The following is a 24,494-nucleotide window of genomic DNA, read 5'->3' on the forward strand; positions in this document are numbered from 1 at the left end:
CATGTTCTATTTAGTGTAACATACTTAAGGGAACAAGAAGGATACGTTGCTCTTTGATTTCTCATAGTTTTAATAGACAGCACTGACAGACTGACAAATTTTCAAAACTTTCAAAGTTCAGAGGTCAGACGTCTTGAAGGGCAGAAATAAGGACAGAATATCAGAGTTCCCAGTGCCACATACAAGACAGCAGTATTTTGGGCAAAACTGGCATGTGTGGTTTAATGCTGCTTAGTTGCCTTACTAATCTGCTCCTGAAAAAATGTATGACCACCAAATAATTACATTTATGTCATCATAAACCCTGTTGGGACAGGTAATAATAATAGTAATTGACATCTGAGTGCAAATATGTATTGATTGAGTTAGTATACCACAATTCATAAAGATAAACCACATATTTTCCACAGGCATGCAAATTTTACATTTCTTTCCACATAATGCATACTGTATACTGCGTATGAAAGACAATCATGCATATATGCACCTGAAAATAGAAACTTGATCATTCCCAAGTTTGTAAAATATGAACATGTGCATGTGAAAAGCGTAATGTCCAACTTGCCCCAAGTCCACAATGTTTCAGCTAACCACAGAGTGACGATTCTACATTGGGGCAAATGTTTCACAATACTTATACTGTAGTGCTTTTGGAGTAATTTCCTTAGTGGTGTCTGTCTGCTTTTATTCTGACTGTGCTTCTGCCAACTCTCTTGCCCCTATTTTTGCCATGTGGGGCAGTTGAGGCCTTTGGCCCATGTTGCAAGTGAAATGACACAACTTTCTGTGGCAAAAGTGTGGTGTGATTGGAGAATCATGATTTACGTTGCTGTATCTTAATTGTACAGTTTTAGAATATACTGTATTAATATTACACTGCCAGTGATTTTTTTCTTGTTTAGCATCTTTTTTAAGGGAAGTATATACCGTAATTTCTGGTGTATAATGCGCATACCCCCCCCGCCCTCCCAAAAATGGTCAAAAGTCAATAGTGCGCATTATACATAGGTATAGGGGCAAATGGAAAACAACCTTCACATTTTATAAATGTATGCCGCCATCTCGTGGTTATGAAAAAGCTAAACACTTTCATTCCGAAAATGCCACCGCCACCTAGTGTTTATAAAAAATTTGTAGTCTATACATTCATTCCAATATGACAGGGGTACGTATGACTGCATTTATGTACAGTTGTGCTCATAAGTTTACATATGCTGGCAGAATTTGTGAAATATATATTTTTTAAAATATGACTGACTGAACAACAACCATCATTAATTTCTTTACAGTTATGTTTTTTTTAATGATAATGCTTTTCTGAAATGCTTGACAGTTTAATTTGAAACCAATTAAAATAAAATTAAATGTGTTTTGCGTGGTCCTTCATGTTTTCTTTAAAGAATTGTACCGATCTTACAAATTCTGCCTGGGTAATCAAACATATGAGCACAACTGTGTGTTTTCTAATTTACAAAATAAATGTAGGGCTGTTATTTTCAAAATAAGAGCAAGTAAATGAAAAAAAGGATTACATGTTCAAATAAAGTGCTAAACTTCAGAATAATTCTTTGACAAAAATAATAATAATAATAAAAAAACAAAATACAGATACTTCTTGTTTTGAGCATATGGGTAGAAGCAAAATCATGCATTGTAAAAAGGCATTATACATAGGAAGAAGGGTTTTCCAGAATTTTGAAATCAACTTTGGGGCTGCGTATTATACATGGGTGCGCATTATACACACATGCTTGATCCCTGGTTAGTAGCCTAAATTTATCACAGTATGTTAATAATGCAAACAATGGCGGTTTCTGGCATGTGCATTATGCGCAGCATAGCGCAGCAGTGCTTTGGGACAGCAACATGCCACAAAATAAAACAAGATATTGCTACTGAAATGGCATGACATGTCAAACGTTGGCCTTTACAATATACTGTATAGGCGATTAGTGTACCAGGATGAGGGTGAGGTCTTGGGGTATTATAGGAAATGTTTACAATAAGTGTAGAATACTTATTGTAAACATGGAGAGGAAACGATCAAAGTCATTGGGTGGGAAATTTTGAAAGAAGAGGAGGAGAAAGTAGCAAAGACGCAGCTTCATTCTTAGAACTGTACTATGTTGTTATTTTATGGGGCAGGGTTGGTTCCAACTTGAAATTGCATCATGTGTCTCACTTATAAGCCTCTTGCTTCTACATTGTATCATAATTAATTAATTGTAACATTTAAATGGCTTCAGCATCAACTACACAGTTAGGGAGCAGATATAAAGACATTATAGACGATTCTGCATCAAAAAAGGACAGATGGCAACTCTTTTGAAATCATTTTGCAATTTAATCCTTAAGCAATAACACACCGAAAAAAAGCCTAAATTATTTCAATAAGGTACCCTTAAGTTTGTGTGCGTTTTTTTTAATTCTCTTTTGTTCTAATTCTAATTATTATTTGCTGCTGCTGTATTATTTGATGATAATTCAATATATTTCAAAGAAACTGTACGCCAGTGTTTATCATTGGTGTGTGTGTGTGCGCGTGCGTGCGTGCGTGTGTGTACGTTCGTGGTGGGTCTCACACAGGGTGCCATTCAAGAAAGTATCACCACTGTACACAAAAACATCATCACTATAAACCAACTTCGTCTCTCCTCCAAACTAGTCGAACCATCATGAGTGGATTTATAGTGTATTGGGTGTTTCATTTAATTGTTCGTTCTGTTCTGTTTCATCTGAGCTAAGAGGCCTCCCAAGTGAAGAAGAATGTGTTAATCTGTGAACGGTGTTCCGAAATGATTGGTTTAAGGTGGACCATTGGGACCACCGGGACCAGTCCATGCGTGGGTAGACTCTCTGTAATACCGCCCTGCGAAACAGGATATACACCCATGGGTCCAGGATCTGGTTCCAGGAGGCAAAGCGCAGCCACAGCAGAAGGTATATGACCTGCAGAGGACGTCCACTCAGCACAGTTTGTGCAATAAAGACCTGGTGGCGGATGGAGGATATGAAAGAAATCAGCATGAATCAATGAAATACAGTAGATGTGGTGGAAATTCAACAGAGGAAGTCACAGTTGCATTAACTACGCAAGGCAGACAAGGTCAGACATGTATTTAATATGATCGGAAATCAGAGTTAAGAAATAAAATTAGTGGAATAATTTAGACCTTGCATTAAATGAACCTCGTCTGACAATTATGTCATGTTAACCTTTCCACAGCAGTATTTAAAAAAATAAAATAAAAACATTGTTTTATTGTAGTTAGCTGGAGTCCACTTGCAGTGACTCAAATGTACTGTATTGTAGAAAATCTGGCATTATTGATGACGTGAAATAAAAGAATTACAGGTTTAGTTGGGCAGTGCTACCGCAGAGAGCAACAGTTTTACGGGAATACTACAAGCAGTTACTTGTGTCACCAAGCAGCCATATCCAAGAAAAGTGACAATGAGACTATTTTGACAATTGTACACCGCACCATGTACTGAGGAGGATTTAGAATTGGAAATGTGTGAACAACTCAGGTTAGTTATGACCTGAGATCTGGAAATAAAAGGTTTGTGGTAAACTCTGAATTAGGCGGTATCTTACAGCTAATAGAAAATAGTGATTTAAGTGTAAAATACTTTGTGTACTGTAAACAAAAAAATCTCCATGTACTTTTCTCCCATTTAATATAGGTGGACAAAAAAGTAACACATGACAAAATGGAGATTATTTTCGAAACTTAGATTGTTCTTTAAATTGAAACACTGGCAAATGGGATGCTCCAGTTTATGTTTGCTGAATGTTGTTGAAAGCAGGATGTAACATGCCATGAACAAAATGATAGGATATAAGAAAGCAAGCATGGACAGCAGGAGCATCACAAAACGATGAGACAATGGCTACACTTTAAAACACAATCCAAATATTACAGTGATTTAATGGGTTAGAGGAGAACAGACACTTTATAAATGAATAACCTCATCCAAGACATGGGTTGTTTGGCTTTCTGGAGCTCACAGGCCGACGTTAAGAGGGGTGACTGATGATGATGGTGAAACTATGTGAGTCGTATCACCTTTTCACATTCACATTTCACTCGCCTTATTCGGGAAATGTGACACATGATGTATATCCAGGGGTCAAATATCTGATTGCAGGTGGCCAAGCGTATGTACAACAAAACACTTTCATCTTTTAGAGCTTCCTCAGTCGAAGAGTTCACCAGAATATAAATCTGTGCAAGGTATCACACAAGCATGGTTAGACCGGGCTGCAGAACAAATATTTCATTTAGTGGGCCAATAAACATCACACCCATATTGTTTGTAGTGCATTTAGTTATTATAAACGTTGAAAAATTCATATAAATGCAGATGCAGTATGCAGATTGTGACTTTTGCATCTTTTGGTAGTTTAAATATATTAAATGGTTTTATGACAGAAACATTTAAAAATAAATCATATATCACCATATTGTACTCATTGTTGAAATGTAAAGGCAATGTTTTAACATGAACGTTCTTTACATACAAATATAAAAATGAGTTGGTCGCAACCTTATCTTTGATGTCGAGCGATGGACGTGCTTCGGGAAGTGAAGAAGGAGAATAGAAGACTTTTTAAGATTCTTAACTGTCATTTAAGAATGAGATGAACTTACCGCTGTTAAAATAAAATATAAAATAATAACTTATACTCATCATTATCTATGATATTAATAGACTGACGACAAATGTAGAGGAAGAATGATGCTGGCACTTGCGAGGTTAGTCTTGTAACCATATAGTGAAAACCAGCGTTGTACATATTGTCCTTTTATTACTATTGTCGACTTATAGTTGACTTAGCAAGATTGTACTAGTAGGCAGAGAGATAAAGACACAGAATATGAAGCAAATAGAAATAACACAACCTGGCAATATAAATCAGTTATATAGTAATAGTAATAATAGTATTATCAAAGAGTAACGATTTAAGTTTTCTCTTAAATAATGAGAGTGTCCGTCTTTTGGACCAGATCTGGAGGATTCTTTCATAGGAGAGGAGCCAAATTTCTTGAAGTTCTACCTCCCGTTCTATTTTTGTATATTCTGAGAAGGTTGAAAATGCAACACGAGCTGTTTAAGGTATGATGGTGCCTGAAAATTTAGTGCGTTGTAAATGAAAAGAAGGATTTTTTAAATTCAAATCAAATTAGATTTTTTTTAGGAAGCCAATGCCGTAAAGATAGTACTGGGGAAATATGATCTCTTCTTCTCATTCTTGTCACCACTTGGGCAGCAGCATTTTGAAAAAGCTGGACAGTCTTTAACGACTTGCTGGAGCAGAGGGTAACAATAATCCATGCTCGAGGTGACAAACGTATGCACTACTTTTTCAGCATCGGCTAGCGGCAAGGAAATATATATATTTTTTCCCATGTTAAGAAAGTGAAAAATAATGCTATAAGCAGCCATGACGGACATGTAACATTTGTGTACGCTGTAATTTCATGTCTTATTTCCACTCCAAATGCAAAAGGTCCAAAACATAGTGGTCAGACAGTTCTCTGTCATTGTATGTACTGCATCACCCGGCCATCACCTCCTTCTATGGAAGCATTTGCTTTCAGTTTTTCCAATTTGCTGATTTCTGATATCACCATGGAGACCGTCAAGATGTACATTTTACAGTAGTTGTCCATTTGAGGATGCTGGTTTTGTCCCTGTTGTACAGCAAATGTCAACTAGAGTGTTAAAGTCCCCTCAGATGATCTGCAGGCTTTTAGTTCAGCTCATAAGGAATTTTGCATTGCTGAGGGCAAATGAAGCATGAAGACAGTAAGCACAGTAAAATCTCTTAGGATGGCATGATGCTTCATTAAGGCAGCGCTGATAAAAAAGTAAAAGATAAAAATGTCAGAATAGGGTGCAGAATGCTTTAGATGCCTTTCTCATGTGACATAGGACGATTGCTATTCCGAGTCTCTTATTATATAACCTTCTTTTGCTTTCCCGTGTCCTTTTATGGGTAATGACATAGCATTTACTATGCAAAAGTTTCCTTGGATAATTGTCTTGAAAGAATGTTCCAATGGAGTATGCCTTCTGTTATGAAACGGGTGTTCTCTTCTTATTTAATAATTGGCCAGTTCTCATAAATTGGGGAGAAAATGTAACTCACGTGTAAATAATGGCTGTTACTGTATATTTCACACTCCCACCCAAACAAGTAAAGAGACTTACTAGCATCGGGCACCAGCAGATGGAAGCGATGGCCATGATCAGGATGAGCTGCACCATCATTTCCATTTCCTGATCTCGGGGACGTTGCATCTTATCCTGTCCACAGCACACCTTGATCAGCGTCACAACAGTCACCGTGTTCAACACAAAAGACACAGCGATGCACGTCAACCCGACCATGGAGAAGAGCACAGAAAAGGTCAGGTCATTGCCCTCTGAGCTAATGTTGAAAAAACACCAGGAGCCGGGCATCTGCATGTGGTAGCTCCCGACTCCTGTCAGAGGCAACAACGCTATGCAGCCGGCAATGAACCACACCAGCAACAACATGAAGACCGTTCGCCTCCTGGGCAGAGTGGTGGTGCGTGCAAATGGACGGGTGATGCCAATGAAGCGCTCCAAAGCCATAGCCGCACCGAGCAGCAGCGGGCATAGTCCGTAGAAGACCATGGACATGCCCATGAAGTTGCAGAAGTGGCAGTGTGGGTCCAAATTGCGCCAGTTGAAGTGCGTCACATGAAAGGAGACCACAATGCTGCCTGTGACCACCAGACCCATGAAGTCAGTGATCACCAGGCCGCCCAGGAAGATGAGGAAGGAAGAGCGAGAGCTGCTGTGAGTCCGCTGGAACGACTTGATTAGAACCACAAAGGCGATGAGGTTGGAGGTGATACCCAACACGCTGAAGATGGAAGAGAAGTAGGCTGAGGCAATGGTGGGCACATACTTAAAAGGAGGATTGTTAATCCTGTAGCAGAGCGGCGTGTCGTTGGAGGGCAGTAGGGCAGAAGTGTTCATGGTGTCCAGATGAGCCGGAAGATGTCCACTTCAGATTTTGAAGAACAATATCACTACTAAGAATCTGGCTCTTCAACCTTAAAAAGAAAAACAAAATACATCATCCCTCTTCTGCAGTATATATTGTATCGTAGTTCATCTTACAAACTACAGTGCACATAAACATATACTACGTATTGTTAAAATGTGTGAATTTTACCATTTGTATTTTTCAGGATTTGTTGCATAGTAGTTTTTGTATCAATCTTTCATTGTGTATTACATCATTTAAGTTACATAGCAATTATATATCGTGCCTCTAAATAAAGCATGAAGGACTCTTCTTAAAAACATTTACTCCCAGTTGTGAAGTTGGATTTACAGTGTTCCCTCGCCACTTCGCGCTTCACGTTTTGCGGCTTCAGTGCTTCGCGGGTTTTCCCAAAATATTCATTAAAAAAAACAAAAAATTTATCAAAAAATATAGCCATGTCAGCAGCCATATTGCGGAAAGACGCGTTGCTTCATGTTGCTGCACGAGAGAGAAGGTTTCCCTGCATGCCAAACAAAGAGATGAGTTGACTCAGAGGCTTTGTACATGCCTGTACTGTACTGTACATGCCACGGGCACTCATACAAGGCGCGTGATTGGTTCCTGGCGCGACATCGACCAATGAGAGCACGAGTGGATTTATCCCATGAGCTGATTGGCTGCGCATCATCGCAGCCTCACCCAGCATCTTCCCCCGTGGTGTCTCGCCAGTCTCGTCCATGCTGTTGACTGTCTCGCATACTGTATCTTAGTGTTGTGTTCGTGATAACTTTTTTTGTTTAAGCGTTTTGTTTTTGTTCAGCTGCATGGCCATGCAGAATGGTGGCAGCTCACAATTCACATGTGATGGTGGGGAGGCAGTCTAAAGGCCCAACGATGTGTATAAAAGCAATTTAAAAAAGTAATTTTTTCTATCATATGTCCCCTTCAAAAGACAGAGTATAAGCGGGAAAAAAACTCACTTACGCTCACTGATAACTACACCATTATTAGGTCCTTCACTCCCTCAGTAAATTCCAACATGAGACAGATGGTGTTTGACACCAAGTGCAATAAGGCAAACCTTTAAAGTATGCCATTAGTCAAAAGTGTCTATTATCTAACAATCAATATGTCAGTAAGTCATGTTCAGAATAACTTTCCGGAGACATGCAAATTGTTTCCATTTGAAAATAACAGGAAACCACAGACATTTTAGTGTGTATGTGGCCTGCTAAAGGGTGAAATTATGCTAATTACAGGCTTGTAATCTGCTAGTATTCCTCTTTATTCAGTCACAAAAAGAATATTAGTGGGTAATTGATTAGAGGGCCCTCCTCCGCTCATACTCACTACGATTATATGCATGAAAAAAGTGGTTCTCAAACTTTTTACACTGCGTACCACCTCAAAAAATATGTGGCGCTCCAAGTGCCACCATCATGATCAACATTAAAGTACAGTAGCGTAGAAGAGCCATGTGTTCATCAAAAATGAGGTAGAAGTTTTATTCCGAAAAAGTATATTTAATATTACAGTGAGAAACCTTAACATTATGCATAGTTTAAACATTGACACTGTGCTTAAATATACGTAAAACCAAAATCTGTACTCAAATAAGGAGTCAGTAAAAATGTATTACACATACAAATGAAATAAAACCTAAATAAATGTTTGACAACAAACAGATCTTAAGTACAGCTACTGTACTTCACAAATACTGTGCCGGTTAAAAAAAAGAAAAAAAAAAGAAAAGTTGAATCCACTGTAACATTCTGCACCATTTGAACTTTTAATTTAGTGCTTGTTTCGTATGCCAATAAAGGAAGCTTACATACACCAGTGGTACTCATACCACAATTTTAGAACCACAGTACTAGAAAAAAAAAAACAACACTTTGTCAACACCTTAATCTGATCGTGTTCAAATTAGACTGACACTCGCAGACTGTTCCAGTGGAGACCAATTCCTCCTGCCTATATTTGCTTCAACTGAACCAGTTATCTGAGCCAGCATGCTCCAGTCTCCATGGGTTCTTAACTGTGGCCCTAACGTCATTTCATTTACAGGAAAACAAGACAAAGGGAGGCTTGGGCCCCGTTTGGATTGACAAGTTGTTTTTTTCCGAAGATAATAGGCAAATGTTTCTTCTCATTTATTCAACATATCAGAGTATATTATCCTGCCAGTCTATTCAATTGATGAAAATAATTAGGTCAGGACCTTTGTCATTAAGTAAGTATGAAATTGGAAGCATAAATGTCCAAATTATTATTGTCCAAAATGTCTTAGTAAAATGAGGTACTGTATTTCCAGTACAGGTCATGGGTCTGTTTGTCCAATGTCAAAATGATCAACAGTAAAACCTTCAAAGTAAAACACAATTTCTTCCGAGATGGTGGTTGACCTCCAATATGTTTGAAATTCAAAATATTTTTCCCCATAAAATTAATTCCCAAATGTCATCCGAGTGTTAAAATTAGTCCAGCGCTGTACAGAAAAACTTCAATGATTATTGTGTATGCCTAGCACATACTTCTCTTACATTAACACAGAGCTGACTTTGGTATGCACATTCTGTTATTTGTATCGCCGTTGTTTGAGCTATAAATGAGTGTACAGAGCAGGCAGGACAGAAACATTTTAACACTTTCCTAAATTGAAATAAGTTCAATATCTAGTGTAATAGTTATATACACATTTTTCTGTTCTTCTTCTTTTTCTGTGACAAAACACACTTGTGAATTTATTACCACACTGCAAGATTTGGTTACAATAAAATCTAAATACACACTTTTTGCCTTTAGGTGCATTCAACTTTGGAGGTTCCATTGTGATGTGTAAATGTGTTCTTGAGACATTTTGTCAATGTAATGTAAGTGCATTTATCGAGCTGTCAAACTGGTAAAATGTCGATTTTCTAAGAAACATCTGTGTATAAACACTTAAACGTTAAAGGCAGTTTCTTTTAAGGTTCCAGTGTTTGTCAAAACTATGCCCATGAATACCTACTACTCGTACAACTGCTGTGCAATTTGTATGTTTATTAAGTGAGGGAGTAATGAGTTTTTTTGTCTTACCATTTGATGAGGGTTTAGAAGCTGACTTTGACTTCTCCATCCAGACCGTCAATCTCCTTCTAATTAGTCATGGATCGAACGCAAAGGCCCCAGGAGACAGAAGACCATTTTCAATGTGTGCACCCTGTCAAAGGAAAGTTCATGAACACATTTTCAATAGGTAGTGTCACAGCACGCTTAACAATAACCCTTCAACATCTCCTTCCCTCTGCTACTGCTGCTCAGTCCCCGGCAGCTCAGATAATCATCTCCCCCTCGAGTCATGCTTCCTTTTGCTGCTTGCAAAAGGGGAAGGGCTTGGGGAACAGAAACAAGGTATTTGAGGCAAGAATGAGCTACACAGAAAATGTTCAAAGCATAAAGAAGACATTTGAAAATGGTCCACAGGGAGAAATGGAATTTGTCTTATTTTCACTGGTGGGAAAATATGTTTACCTCGTACCTTTGCGCCCATAAAAGGATACCACTATGATCAAATAAGAAATAGCAACAGTTTGTGAATGCAATAAAATGCCAATACATTTAAGAAATTATCCTGACTTATTTAAGCGATGGACATAATAGAAAATCCAGCGAATGTTAACATTATTTAGGTCCCATGTATTTTGCGTATTTACTGTAGTAACTCTGTAACACAGACATAAGCAGTGCAGATGTGGACCAGGACCTCCAAATGAAAATGCCTTTAAATCAGCTATGAAGGGGGGATTTTCTATTGGTGAGGAACTGTGATCATGACTGGCGACAGGGGCTTAAACATTTTTAGTATTAAGTATGGCATTAAGCTGTATATCCAGTAAGAAAGATTATTTTATTTTTTTCTTAAAATGTAGGGCTGTGAGATACAATTGGTTCTATTGGAGATAAAAGACAGTCTAGCTTGCTTTATTTCAGATTGACTATAAGTACAACTTATATTGCATAACAGCTTCAAATACTGGACATCCATTCATTGGAGGAGCATATCAGCGCTTGTTTTGCACCTTGACAGTGATTGCAGCAAATGAGAGTGGAGAATGTTGCCGCTTTTGGACTATTGATGTTACAGTTGCGGGGAGCTTGTTGTTTTGCGCCGTAAAGTGCAACATTTTTACATTTTTGGCCCCATTTTAGTTTTTGTTGAGCGGAGATCGTCGGCGCTGTTGGACTGTCTGCTATGGTACACCTGCAAGGAGCGGGACCGCAAGGAGCTTCATTCCCCAACATGGAGTCGAAAGCATCCCGGACGAGATATGGAGAGGAATGAGAGTCGGTGCTAAAAAGTAAATTAAAGCTAGAGAAACGACTAGATCGGACAAGAAAATTTTAACCAATATTTCCGTATGTGTGTTACTCTCCAACGGACGAACTATTGGCTGTTAGAAAACTACAGTTGCTTGTTTATTTTCAAACTCAGCTTGTAGCAAACAAGCTGGGTTTGAGTGATGTCATGCACGCTGTGATCGCAACATCTATGATCCCGGCGCCCGCTCACTTGGAAGAATGTATTGTTTGGTTTCTTTAAAGAGAATAAAAAAAAAATAATAATAATTTTGGTTATCTAATATATATTTTATTGCTGATGTCTAAATAGCACATTCATTGTTGTAAATACCTTTGGAAGAAAGCCATGCTTTACTGTTTTTCATTATAAGTTCTGACTATAAATTATGTCACTCAAGTACAAAAGGCTCTTAAAATGATTGAAACTTGCACTGCTTTAAATGTATTCATCTAAATACTCACGCCCCTAGCATGTTGTATCTAGCATAACCTTTAATTTTCTTTCTTTATTTCTTTCTTCCCCTCTATCTCCTTATCCTTTTTTCGTCAATCTTGTCTTGACTGGCCTCGGTGAGAGGCACTGAGCACTGTTCTATTTGTATTGATTATTATTCATGACATATTATTTAAATGTTCAAATCTGTACTCTTTCTTTGTAAATCCATTGCAATAAAGTAAAAAAATAAAATCATATGAATAAATGAGTATATATATATATATATATATATATATATATATATATATATATATATATATATATATATATCATCATCATCAGGCATTATCTATCCACTGCAGGATGAAGGCCTCTTCTTCACGTTTCCAACTACTACGACATTTTGCAATTTGTTGCCAGTGTATTCCGGTGTGTTTAATGATTTCATCTATCAATCTACATTTAGGTCTTCGCCGTGGTTGCTTTGTGTCCATTGGTATCCAATTGATAGTTTCTGTGGTCCACCTTTTGTCAGCTCTTCAGGCAACGTGGCCAGCCCATTTCCATTGAAGGCTTTTTATTTTTTTGAATGACTTCGGTAACTCGCCTCTGCTGTCTTATCCAACTGTATATTTTCTTGTCGCGAATGCTTATTTTCAACATTTGGCGTTGCATGTTACTTTGGGTTACACATAGTCTTTGTACTTTTAGTCCAAGTTTCACTAGCGTAAGTGAGGACTGGTAAAATACATTGATTGAAAACGTTTATTTTCAAGCAAATGGGAAGATTGTTCTTGAATATAACACTAAGCCTTCCATATACCTGCCAGGCAAGCTTTATGTGGCGTTCAACTTCAGTGCTTGTATTTCTATCCATTGTTACAAGTTGGCCTAAATAGATGTAGTTGTCGACGGAGTCTAGGACATTGTCCTCCATTTTGATATCTTTTTGTGGACAGTAACGATTGAACATGACCTTCGTTTTGCTTTTGTTAATTTTCAGACCTGAGCGACGGCTTTCTAACTCTAATTCCTGAATACGACGCTGTAGTTGTTCAGCATCGTAGGAGAATAAAATGATGTTGTCTGCAAAACAAAGATGACTCAAATAAGCGCCGTTAATTTTTAGTCCTTCTTTTTCCCCAATTGAGCTTTTTAAATATTTCTTCAAGGCAAGCTGTAAATAGCTTCGGAGACAGTGTGTCGCCTTGCCCGACCCCTTTTCCTAGACTTATTCGCAGTCTTTCATCATCAATTCGTATTGAACCTGAATAATCGTTGTATATTGATGGTAGAATGTTGATATAGGTCGGCTCTATCCCTTGATTTACTAGCGCCTGCAGTATCGAAGTGGTGGTGACTGAGTCAAACGCTTTTTCATAGTCGATGAAGGCTACACACAGAGGTATTTCGTACTCGTTGTGTCATTCGATTATTTGTTGAACTGTCTGTATGTGGTCCATAGTATTAAAACCGTTACAAAACCCGCTTGTTCTATCGGCTGTCCTTCACTGAGTTCGATTCCAATTCGTTTGTTTGATATCTTTGCAAAGACTTCATAAATCGGGTAGAGCAGGCTTATTGGGCGAGAATTTCTTAGATCCATTTTATCGCCTGATTTATGGAGCAAAATGATTTCTGCGTCTTTCCATGTCGCCGGTACTTCTTGCAATTCCAAGCAGCGTTGAAAGCCAACCGCAGGGCACATAGAAACAAACAACCATTCGTGCACACATTCAGACCTAAGGAAAATTTAGAGTCTTCAATAAACCTACCATGCATGTTTTTGGGATGTGGGAGGAAACCGGAGTGCCTGGAGAAAACCCACGCAGGCACGGGAAGAACATGCACACTCCACGCAGGCGGGGCCGGGATTTGAACCCTGGTCCTCAGAACTGTGAGGCAGATGTGAACCAGTCTTCCACCAGTCGATGACTGGCTGGCTGAATTACAAGCAGAGCACAGCAACCTCCCAGTACAAGACCAAGTAGGCATTAAATGAGAACAGATTCTCTTTTGCAGTTCTTTGTACGGCTCATGCATCCAACTGTAGTTAAGCCTTGTTGCATGAACTGATGAAGCCTGCTCGGATGAGAGGCGAAACGTCTTCTAAGACAAACAGAACAGTCCAGTTGTGATCAATTCAATGCCCTGAGAATAATGATGATGATAATGTGGTTCAGAAAGATGCCCGCTGTTGAGATTTTATGAATGAATAAGTCAGACATCCACCACACATGTCCACGGACCTCAGAATTTGTCTGCCTGTGCCCCGATCAAATTAATCAAAATCACGTTAGACCAGCAGTCTACCTACTGCACCAGACATCGATGTGGTCCCAGCAGGTGTAAGTTTAGAAAGGCTTTCTGATACCAAATTCTCACTTCTCTGGACACGTCAAAAGACACACACTCGCTGTGCCAAAACATCCAACTTGTTGCAGACCGGTCTGCCAAATTGCCAAACACATACAGCAAGCCTTGCATTTGCCCGAAAAGCAACATAAGCCAGAAATTGCAGCCCGCCGCAAATCCTTCGTCGAAGAAAATAGAGCCCGGTGTGTGGTGCTGAGGCAGTTGGACCCAAATGCAGACAAAACAAAAATGACATCACCATGGTTTCAGTAATAATTGTATGGTTAAGAATGTGAGACAGTGAGGCTCACACTTCATTGTTTAAATGAAAAACAAAGTGTTTGATAGGAAACTGTAATTTAAGTGTTCACGAAAATAAAAAGTTCTAATGACCAATACAACCAACACAATCAGTAAATATTTACTCAAAAACATGGCTATAGTTGAATTACAGCTAATCTTTTATCACTTAAATCACAAAATGAAATTACACCATTATACATAACTCAGCCTCCATTCCCTACGCTTCAGCACAAATGGGATATTTAGTGAATGCAATTAAGATTGAATAAAACATCAGAATCAGAATCATTTTTATTTGCCATGTTTGTCCAAAAAACACACAAGGAATTTGTCTCCGGTAGTTGGAGTACGACAAGTATGACAACAGACAATCAATTGACAGAGACACTTTTGAGACATAAAGACATTGAGAAAAACAGTCACTGAGCAATAAAGGGTTGCTAGTTATCTGGTAATGCCGGTACAATTATTATTTTTTTGACAATTGTGCAAAAAGATTCAGAGCCCTCTAGCACTTAGAGCAGTTTGAATGACTAATCTCGCAATAGTCCGGTGCAATGACCATTGTGCAAAGGACGCCGAGACTTCAAGGAGTGTCTGCAGTTTAAAGTGACGAGTAGTGCGATAATCTGGGACTATGTTGATTGCGCAAATGTTGCAGATACTCCTCAATCAGTGTGCAAATGGGGCAGATGCTACTCTGGCATGAGTGGCCAGTATTAGTCAACAACAGATATGCAAATAGTGCAGCGTAGCGAGACTACTACAGTGAGTGCACGAGTAGTATATAATTGGCCCGACAGAAATGTAACAACAAACTCAGACAAAAGAAATTGGCAGCATGTTGCAATGGAATTGTAAGTTAGCTGTTTAAGAAGTTGATTGCAAGAGGGAAGAAGCTGTTGGAATGTCTGCTAGTTCTAGTTTGATCGGTAGCGCCTACCTGATCAAGTAAAAGCAGATGCAAATGTTTTCATCAATTTTACCATTGTGGTAGAACCATGAAACCACCCTGACAACTTGTCTAAGTCCCTTTTGTAATTTAAACACATAATAAAACCCCATTTGACCTTATCGCTTCAACTTTATCATGTAGTCTTTGTCTATTTAATTTGAATATTTCTCCTATTGTTACACTGCATTAAAATTTGATTTTAATTTGCATGAGTCACTCTGTTCCTAGCATTGATGTGTCTCAAGTTGTCCTGGGCCCCAATCACAACCATTGTTTGCATCTGTCGGCTCACCACATCCGGACTTCTATTTTGTTTGATGCTTGTCCGGTGAACACCTTAAAAGGATGAAGTGATTTCCACCACATTATGTGCAATCAGGCTGGTTTTTAACTGCCACACAAAAACACATTATCTCTAATCTCATTTCAATCACATTTCACTCTTACGTACTGGATATCTGCAGCAGACGATGTTTTTCTTTTGTGATGGATTGTAAAAATCCCAACATAGTTAATTTAATATATTGTAATAATAATAATAATATGCACATGAACATTTCCAATCTTATACTTGAAAGACAACAGTGAAGATAACTTTACCAGCATGACAAGGAATTAAAGCTATACATCCAAACTTTTATGAGATGTGAATCCCATTGAAAATCTGTCAGCTGTTTACAGGATGAACGCAAATCTTTCATCTTTTCAACAAATAGGATTTGATTTTGATTTTTCATGTTGATAGACACATTTTTAAAATTATACACTGTAGGTTGACTGACTGAATTACATGCACCTGATTTTTGGGTTGTGGCCAATTTCAGTATTCCTTTGCTGGTAATTGAACATTGACACAATTAAAAATGGGCTCACCACCTGTGGGAGGGGCCATAGGGGTCGGGTGCAGTGCGAGCTGGGCGGTGGCCGAAGGCGGGGACCTTGGCGATCAGATCCCCGGCTATAGAAGCTGGCTCTAGGGACGTGGAATGTCACCTCTCTGGCAGGGAAAGGAGCCCGAGCTGGTGTGTGAGGTTGAGAAGTTCCGATTAGATATAGTCTCCCGGTGGAGACCCAATCGTTCTGCTGGGGGACTTCAATGCTCACGTGGGCAATGACAGTGAGACCTGGAAGGGCATGATTGGGAGGAACGCCACCCCCAGATCAGAACGTGAACGGTGTTCTGTTATTGGACTTCTGTGCTCATCACGGATTGTCCATAACGAACACCATGTTCAAGCATAAGGGTGTCCACACGTGCACTTGGCACCAGGACACCCTAGGTCGGAGTTCGATGATCGACTTTGTGGTCGTGTCATGGGACTTGTGGCCGCATGTCTCTGATCACCACCTCGGGGTGAGTTGGCTCCGACGGTGGGAGAAGTTGCCGGTCTGACGTGGCAGGCCCAAACGTATTATGAGGGTCTACTGGGAACGTCTTGCAGAATCCCCTGTCAGAAGGAGTTTCAACTCCCACCTCCGACAGAACTTTGCTCACGTTCCGGGGGAGGCGGGGGACATTGAGTCCGAGTGGACCATGTTCCACGCCTCCAAATGCTGAGGCGGCCGACCAGAGCTGTGGCCGTAAGGTGGTCGGTGGCTGTCGTGGCGGAAATCCCCAAACCCGTTGGTGCACACCAACGGTGAGGGATGCCGTCAAGCTGAAGAAGGAGTTCTATCGGGCCTTTTTGGCCTGTGGGACTCCTGAGACAGCTGATGGGTACCGGCTGGCCAAACGGAATGCAGCTTTGGTGGTCGCTGAAGCAAAAACCCAGGTATGGGAGAAGTTCGGTGAGGCCATGGAGAAAGACTTCCGGACCCTTTCGAGGAAATTCTGGTCCACCATCCGCCGCCTCAGGAGGGGGAAGCAGTGCACCACCAACACTGTATATAGTGGGGATGGGGCGCTCCTGACCTCGACTCGGGACGTTGTGAGTCGGTGGGGAGAATACTTTGAAGACCTCCTCAAATCCACCGACACGCCTTCCCATGAGGAAGCTGAGTCTGGGTTCTCTGAGGCCGGCTCTCTGGGGTTGAGGTCACCGAGGTGGTTAAAAAACTCCTCGGTGGCAAGGGTGGATGAGATTCGCCCGGAGTTCCGAAAGGCTCTGGATGTTATGGTGCTGTCCTGGTTGACACGCCTCTGCAACATCACGTGGACATCGGGGACAGTGCCTCTGGATTGGCAGACTGGGGTGGTGGTCCCCCTTTTTAAGAAGGGGGACCGGATGGTGTGTTCCAACTACGGGGGGATCACACTGCTCAGCCTCCCTGGTAAAGTCTATTCAGGGGTGCTGGAGAGGAGGCTCCGTCGGGAAGTCGAATCTCAGATCAAGGAGGAGCAGTGTGGTTTTCGTCCTGGCCTTGGAACAGTGGACCAGCTCTACAGCCTCGGCAGGGTCCTCGAGGGTGCATGGGAGTTCGCCCAACCAGTCTACATGTGTTTTGTGGACTTGGAGAAGGCATTCGACCGTGTCCCTCGGGAAGTCCTGTGGGGGGTGGTTCGGGAGTGTGGGGTACCGAATCCCCTGATATGGGCTGTTCGGTCCCTGTAAGACCGGAGTCAGAGTTTGGTCCGCATATCCGGCAGTAAGTCGGACTTGTTCCCGGTGAGGGTTGGACTCCGCCAAGGCTGCTCTTTGTCACCGATTCTGTTCATAACTTTTATGGACAGAATTTCAAGGCGCAGCCGAGGCGTAGAGGGGGTCCGGTTTGGTGGCCTCAGTATTGCATCTCTGGCTCTCAAGGGCCTCAATACTTATTTTAATCCTGTGGACACAGTGCCAAATCAGTACAGTATGTAATCTTATTACTTTGCACAACAGCGTCTGTCCGTAAATCCGTCCATCCATCTTTTATGTACCGCTTGTCCTCATCAGGGCCATAGGAGAGCTGGAGCCTTTTCCCAGCTGACTTTGGGTGCCAGCCAACCGCAGGTCACATACAAACAACCACTCACATTTGCACCTTAATGACAATTTGGCATTTTTTGGAGAAAACTCCTGCAAGAACTTGGAGAACATGCCAACTCCACAATAGAAGGCCTGAGCTAAGATTCAAACCCAGGACCTCTCAACTGTGAGGCAGACATGTGAACCACTTCCTCACTGTGCTGCTGCACCACAGCACTCCTGAAGTTTTCTTATTATCATATGTGTATCTCATGGAGGGGCTTTTCAAACAGGTGGCAAATATTGTTTCATGTGAAATCAGTCCAATTACTGTCCTGATAAAATGAATGCTCTGAAAATATATTAAACATTTTCCATCCTCATTTATCGACCTTATGTTAGTGACCACACAGTCACGGTTAGAGAAAGGATGCAACATAACCAATATCATCATATGATTTTGCCCGCCTAAATTCATAAAAGGCTCGAGCAGAGAGCACTCATCTTTAGCAGAAGACTTTTAGTGGACACAGAACTTTTAATTGTGTACGACTCACATTCATTTAAGTTTAGATCTACAGTAATTGCTTGGCGATGTGTGCATTATACAAATTCAGAGCTCGACGCCAGCGTTTCGTTCCTCGGCTCATCATGGCACTCATAACCATTTTTTTCCAGCCTAAACTCAATTGCTCAGCATCTAACACTTGCATTACAAAGCACTAACTCTGTCAGAATGTGATTTAGTTGTGTCCAAATGGACATGTTTACAGGGAAGCTGTAATGGTTCTGCTACTGGCGGTTTCACATGTCCTTAATTATTATTGAATTATTCACTTGAGAGTGTTATGGCACGGACAGTTCTGTCAGGTTTTATTCTCCACCATCATTCTTGTGCTTTACCATTGCAAAGCTATTATCCCTCAATTTGCAAAGTATTTTAGCTGACATTTGAGACTAAAGTGCCAATGAGCTGGAAAGAACAGTTTTCTCAAGACTAAATTTAAAGACTAATCTGTTTGAGTGCAACTTTTAACTTTTTTCAGGATATTGCAGGGCAAGACTGTTTCAAACAGGTTTTATCTGGTCTTTGAGTTTTAAAAGAAGCATTTATTGTTCTTATATGCACAAAAAAGAGCAAGACAAGAAAAAAAGATGAGGCATTTATTTTAAATAATCTGTCCTCTGCATTTAACCCATCAAAACGGAAGTTTGGTCACATTTGTAAACCTAAACTGATGAACATTATTTTTGTTGTTGTTGTTGCAAGTATTCTCTTATTTTGAATTTGATGCCTGCAACATGTTCCCAAAAAGATGGGAAAGGGGCAATAAAAGACTGGCAAAGTTGAGGAATGCTCAAGAAACAACTATTTGGAACATTCCAAAGGTGAACAGCTTAACTGGAAACAAATGAGTGTCATGACTGAGTATAAAAGTAGCATCCCTGAAAGGCTCAGTTGTCCACAAACTAGGATGGGGACTGTGTGAGCAAATAGTCCAACACTTTAAGAACGTTTCCCAAGGCACAATTGGAAGGAATTCAGGGATTTCATCATCTATGTTCCATAAAATCATCAACAGATTCAGAAAACCTGGAGAAATCTCAGCACAAAATCAGCAAGGCTGAAAACCAACATTACATGCCCGTGACCTTCAATCCCTCAGGCGGCACTGCATCAAAAATCGGATGTTTATCCAAGGAAAAATGTTTTGATATTTCACGAACTCTGCATAATTATTCCAAATGAATCCCTTGATGTCTGTGTCATTGTGTCAAGTTTACAAACTCAGCTGTGAGATTATGAGAATTGTTTGTCTTGATTTGACTTCCAGTAGCATAAAATGTGATTTAAATCATAAGCAGCTGATTTGCCAAAACTAAAGTATGAACATTCCATGTGCTTGACCTGTGAGTAAAGAGAGGATCAAGTTGAGGTTATTTTATATTAATAGATGATTTTAAACCCATGTTATCAAATTTGTAGACAAGATTCAAGCTGATGGGTTTGGTCTTCTCCGTCCCTCTTTGACACGTCCCTGGGGTACTTAACCCTGGCGCTCGTGTTTTTTGACTCTCGTGTTTTTTCTCGCCTCTTGTATTGCTGGCAGCTCGCCAGCCGGGCTGGCCTTCGGCCACTCCTCCCACCTGCCCTTTTTTTGTTCGGGCACGGCTCGGTAACCGCCGGCCTTGGGTATAGAGAGACCCAGCTTCCCAGCGTCTCCGTGGGCCACCGCTAGGTGATCAGAGCAGCTACTACGAAGGTACCAGGTAGGCTCCCAGCCAAGCGTGATCGCTGTGAAATTGCCAGCGACAAAGGCAGGAAGAGAGATGGTCATTCTCTCCCAAGGAGGCATGACGAACAACAATTTTTCTTCTTCCGCCGCTTTTGTTTTGCTTTATTTTTCTACATATTTTTCTTCTGCAACCAAATCGGTCGCGTTGCTTCCTGAGCCAGAGAGAGAGACTACCACCCACCAGCTTGATCCTACGGTCGTGAGTAGACGCGGCAAAACTTTTGCCAGACTACAACATTAGTACCTAATCATTTCGGGGAAATTACTAGCTTCAGACAAAATCTCAACTTTGTCCTCTCTCTCTCTCTCTCTCTCTCTCGCTCTCTCTCTCTCTCTCTCTCTCCCGTCCGCACTGGACGCAGTAAACGCTCACGTTTCCAACTTTAGTCCAACACATGATGTTCTATTTCCCTTTTCGTACGCCTATTTTCCTTCTTTTTACCATTATTAGTGTTATTTTCTGTCTTTAATTAGACTCTTTGTGTGTTTCCCTCTAGATCCCTTGTAGATGTCATTAAATATACTATAAAATTTCACTAGGTTGTATTTTGTGTGTGTTTTGAGTTTAAGTAAGCCTCTGTGATCTAGAACTAAATATTTCATAAAGTGTAGCAACCTTCAGATTACGAGACTGATAAAAAGGTTTGTCGTCACTTTCCCTAAATTTTATCCACGTAAAAAAGTGATGTGGTGCCCCTTTACGAGACATATGAGTTTGATTTTAAAAATTAAACTTGAAATTACGGTAAACCGGAAGTAACGCAAGCGTTGCTTCCGGCTTATTCTTTTCTCCTAAATTAATAATATTAATAATACTAATATACGCTACAATTGTGAAAAGGGTATTGCTACGTGTCCTTAGGAACACTTCAGAAAACCATTGTCAGTTAACACAGTTCGTCGTTACATGTACAAATGCAAGATACAACTCTGCAATGCAAAGCAAAAGCCAAATATTATCAACACCCCAAAAAGCCGCCGGCTTCTCTGGGCCCAGGCTCCTCTGAGATGGACTGATGCAAAGCAGAAAGATATGCTGTGGTCCACATTTCAAATTGTTTTTGGAAATCATGTACGTCGTGGAACCTGTGTTTTAATATAAAAAAACCACCCATGTTCACACCTAGACTAGTTACACAATAAAGCCATATATACATGAATTTTTACAAACGACGAAACAAATTACAATTGAGACAACCCGGAAAGGGAACGTCCAACGTTATTAGGAATCCTGCGCATTTTCCTGAAAGGACACGCCCTGCTCCAATATTACTGGCTCCAGGACACGTGCCACTACACTATGATTGGCTGCTGTATCCCGGGAGAACACGCTCCACTGCTTCCAGACGGTAAAAGTATGTGGTTTACGAACACTGTGCAACATGGTTGAACGTGACTGGACTGAATCGCGGCATAAAAAGGCAAAAAGGCAGCAAAAATTAAACCGGTCCTTCAGAAACGGCACTTTGAAATAGTAATCCACGCCTTTGTGACCACTTGGCTGGATTACTGCAATGTGCTATATATGGGGGTTAGTGGGTCCTCCACTGCTCGCCTGCAAGTGGTTCAAAATGCTGCAGCTCATCTTTTAACTGGCACAGGAAAGTACGACCGTATATCACCTATTTTAGCTTCACTCCACTGGCTGCCTGTTTGTTTTAGGATTCACTTTAAAATTATTTTATTTCCTTTAAAAGCCTTGAATGGCCTTGCCCCATCGTACCTCTCTGAGCTGCTCCATCTTACATTCCCAGGCACTCTCTCAAGTCAGCTGACCAGCTGCTCCTGGCAGAGCCCAGAGCCACGCTTAAAGAGGTGAGAGGTGAACGAGCGTTTGCTGTTGCAGCTCCAAAACTGTGGAATGTTTTGCCACCCCACATCAGACAAGCCTCATCTTTGTCTCATTCTATAGCCCTGCTTTACCCTGGATTTTAACACCAGTTAGCATGTCTGATGTAATGTATATGTGTCGTGTGGGCAGAGCATTTAATTTTATCTTGATTTTACCCACTTCATTTTGTGTAATTTTTTTACCTCATTTTATTTTGTTTTATTGTTTTTATCCTTATATATATATATATATATATATATTTGCTGTGTTTTTATTGCATCGTACAGGACTTTGGGAACCTTGTCTTTGTGCTACTGTGTTCACATGGACGCCCTGAACAGCGAGCCTGTATAGGCGTTCATGCTGTATATACAATATATTGTACATGATCACATTTCTTAAACCATAAAAAAACAGATTAAGAGTTAGGGAAGAAGCAGGTTGTTGAAGAGCGAGGATGCTGGCGAGAATTACAGGGAAAGTGTGGATATTTAAAAGGAATCTGCCGGCTCCATTCATTTGAACATACATTCTGGTCACAAACTTTGCTTTTTCACGCACAGGCACATTGTTCATTATGAATACAGGTTAGTTTTGATGTAAAACAACATTTGATACTTTACATACTATTTATATGGCTTGAGCTGAGACAACGCGGCGGCACGGCTCGCAAACCCGAAAATGTATTTTCACTGGAGGGGAAAGCTTCTGTGCATTTTGATTTCATGTAAACTGGGACGTGAAGACGCTGCGCAACGGAGACTCTAATTTTGAATCGTGTCAAAACCAGTGGCTGACCGATCGGCCGTTCATGGAAACAGTTGCCAAGTTGACATTTCTGAAATGTCAAAAGTGTTTCACAAGTTGTCATATTGTTTTGCACTTCCGGGCCACCTTTGAAATGTGACGTAACACAGTGGTAAACATGCCCGTGTCCCAGCTTTTTTGGAACCTGTTGCAGGCATCAAATTCAAAATGAGTGAATATTTGGAGGAAAAACAAACCCCAAAACAAAATTAAAACAAAAACAAACAAAGTTTATCAGTCTGAACATTAAATATATTGTCTTTGTAGTGTACTCAATTAAATATAGATTGAAAAGGATTTACAAATCTTTCTATTGTTTTAATTGTGTAGCTATCAATATGGACAATGAATACATATTTTGCTTTGAGACAATTCGTTGAGTAAGACCTGTGTGCCATAGCCAAGAATCTGATGTCAATAGAGTTGAAACTATGTAGCCAGAGGACAAAAAGCCAAAGGTCTATTTGAGGGTCCACAAGAGAGAAAAGGAGCAAAGAAGGTTCCTTCTCTTTTTTATTTTAATGACAGCAATCTGTCAGCGACAGAACTCTCGTTGGACACAGACAGCCTGCAAAGACTCAGGGAATGGAAGACAGATGAAAGGAAATAACAGCATGAGGACATAAACACTGGAGCCATGGCGCAACACACTTTTAGAACGACCACGGTTTACTGCTGGCAGATGTTACACACAGACGATCCCCAGGCCAATGCGGAGAATTGAACCAGTAAAGACATTTCCATGCTAAAAGTTTTTCTTTTTCTTTTCTTTTTTTTTGTGACAGCAATTAGCAAAACTGCATTCAAACACGGCTTTATTGTGCATAGTGCATAATGGCTGATGTGCATTGGTGGGTCCACTGGAGTGTAAGTTGAAGCGTTACCAAACATGCCTCGGAACAGTGCGATTAACATCAACAAGCGCCTCTGGAGAAGATAATAAAGTTCAATACATTATCTGTGCTAAATTGACTGGAAATTGCTCATCATTAGTTATGCATGGTAGGTTGATTGAAGACTCTAAATTGCCCGTAGGTGTTAATGTGAGTGCGAATGGTCGTTTGCCCTGCGACTGGCTGGCGACCAGTTCAGGGTGTACCCCGCCTCTCGCCCGAAGATAGCTGGGATAGGCTCGAGCACGCCCGCGACCCTAGTGAGGATAAGCAGCACAGAAAACGGATGGATGGATCGTTATAAAAGTGATGACGTTCATGACCACATAATTCCTGCAGATGGCAGCAAAGTCTTGCC

General features: G+C 40.5%; 1 protein-coding gene across 1 annotated transcript; it reads right to left on the reverse strand.

Moving 5' to 3' along the window:
* Positions 1–974: 974 nt before the first annotated feature.
* Positions 975–10,380, reverse strand: tbxa2r (thromboxane A2 receptor). Its single transcript, XM_061684690.1, has 3 exons — positions 10,109–10,380; positions 6,220–7,094; positions 975–2,991 (listed from the first exon to the last, which is right to left on the reverse strand). Exons 2-3 carry the CDS (start codon positions 7,015–7,017, stop codon positions 2,686–2,688), a joined length of 1,104 nt encoding a protein of 367 aa, XP_061540674.1. The 5' UTR covers positions 7,018–7,094; positions 10,109–10,380; the 3' UTR covers positions 975–2,685.
* Positions 10,381–24,494: the final 14,114 nt, after the last annotated feature.

The sequence above is a fragment of the Phycodurus eques genome, chromosome 8, assembly GCF_024500275.1.
Source record: "Phycodurus eques isolate BA_2022a chromosome 8, UOR_Pequ_1.1, whole genome shotgun sequence".
Classification (NCBI taxonomy): domain Eukaryota; kingdom Metazoa; phylum Chordata; class Actinopteri; order Syngnathiformes; family Syngnathidae; genus Phycodurus; species Phycodurus eques.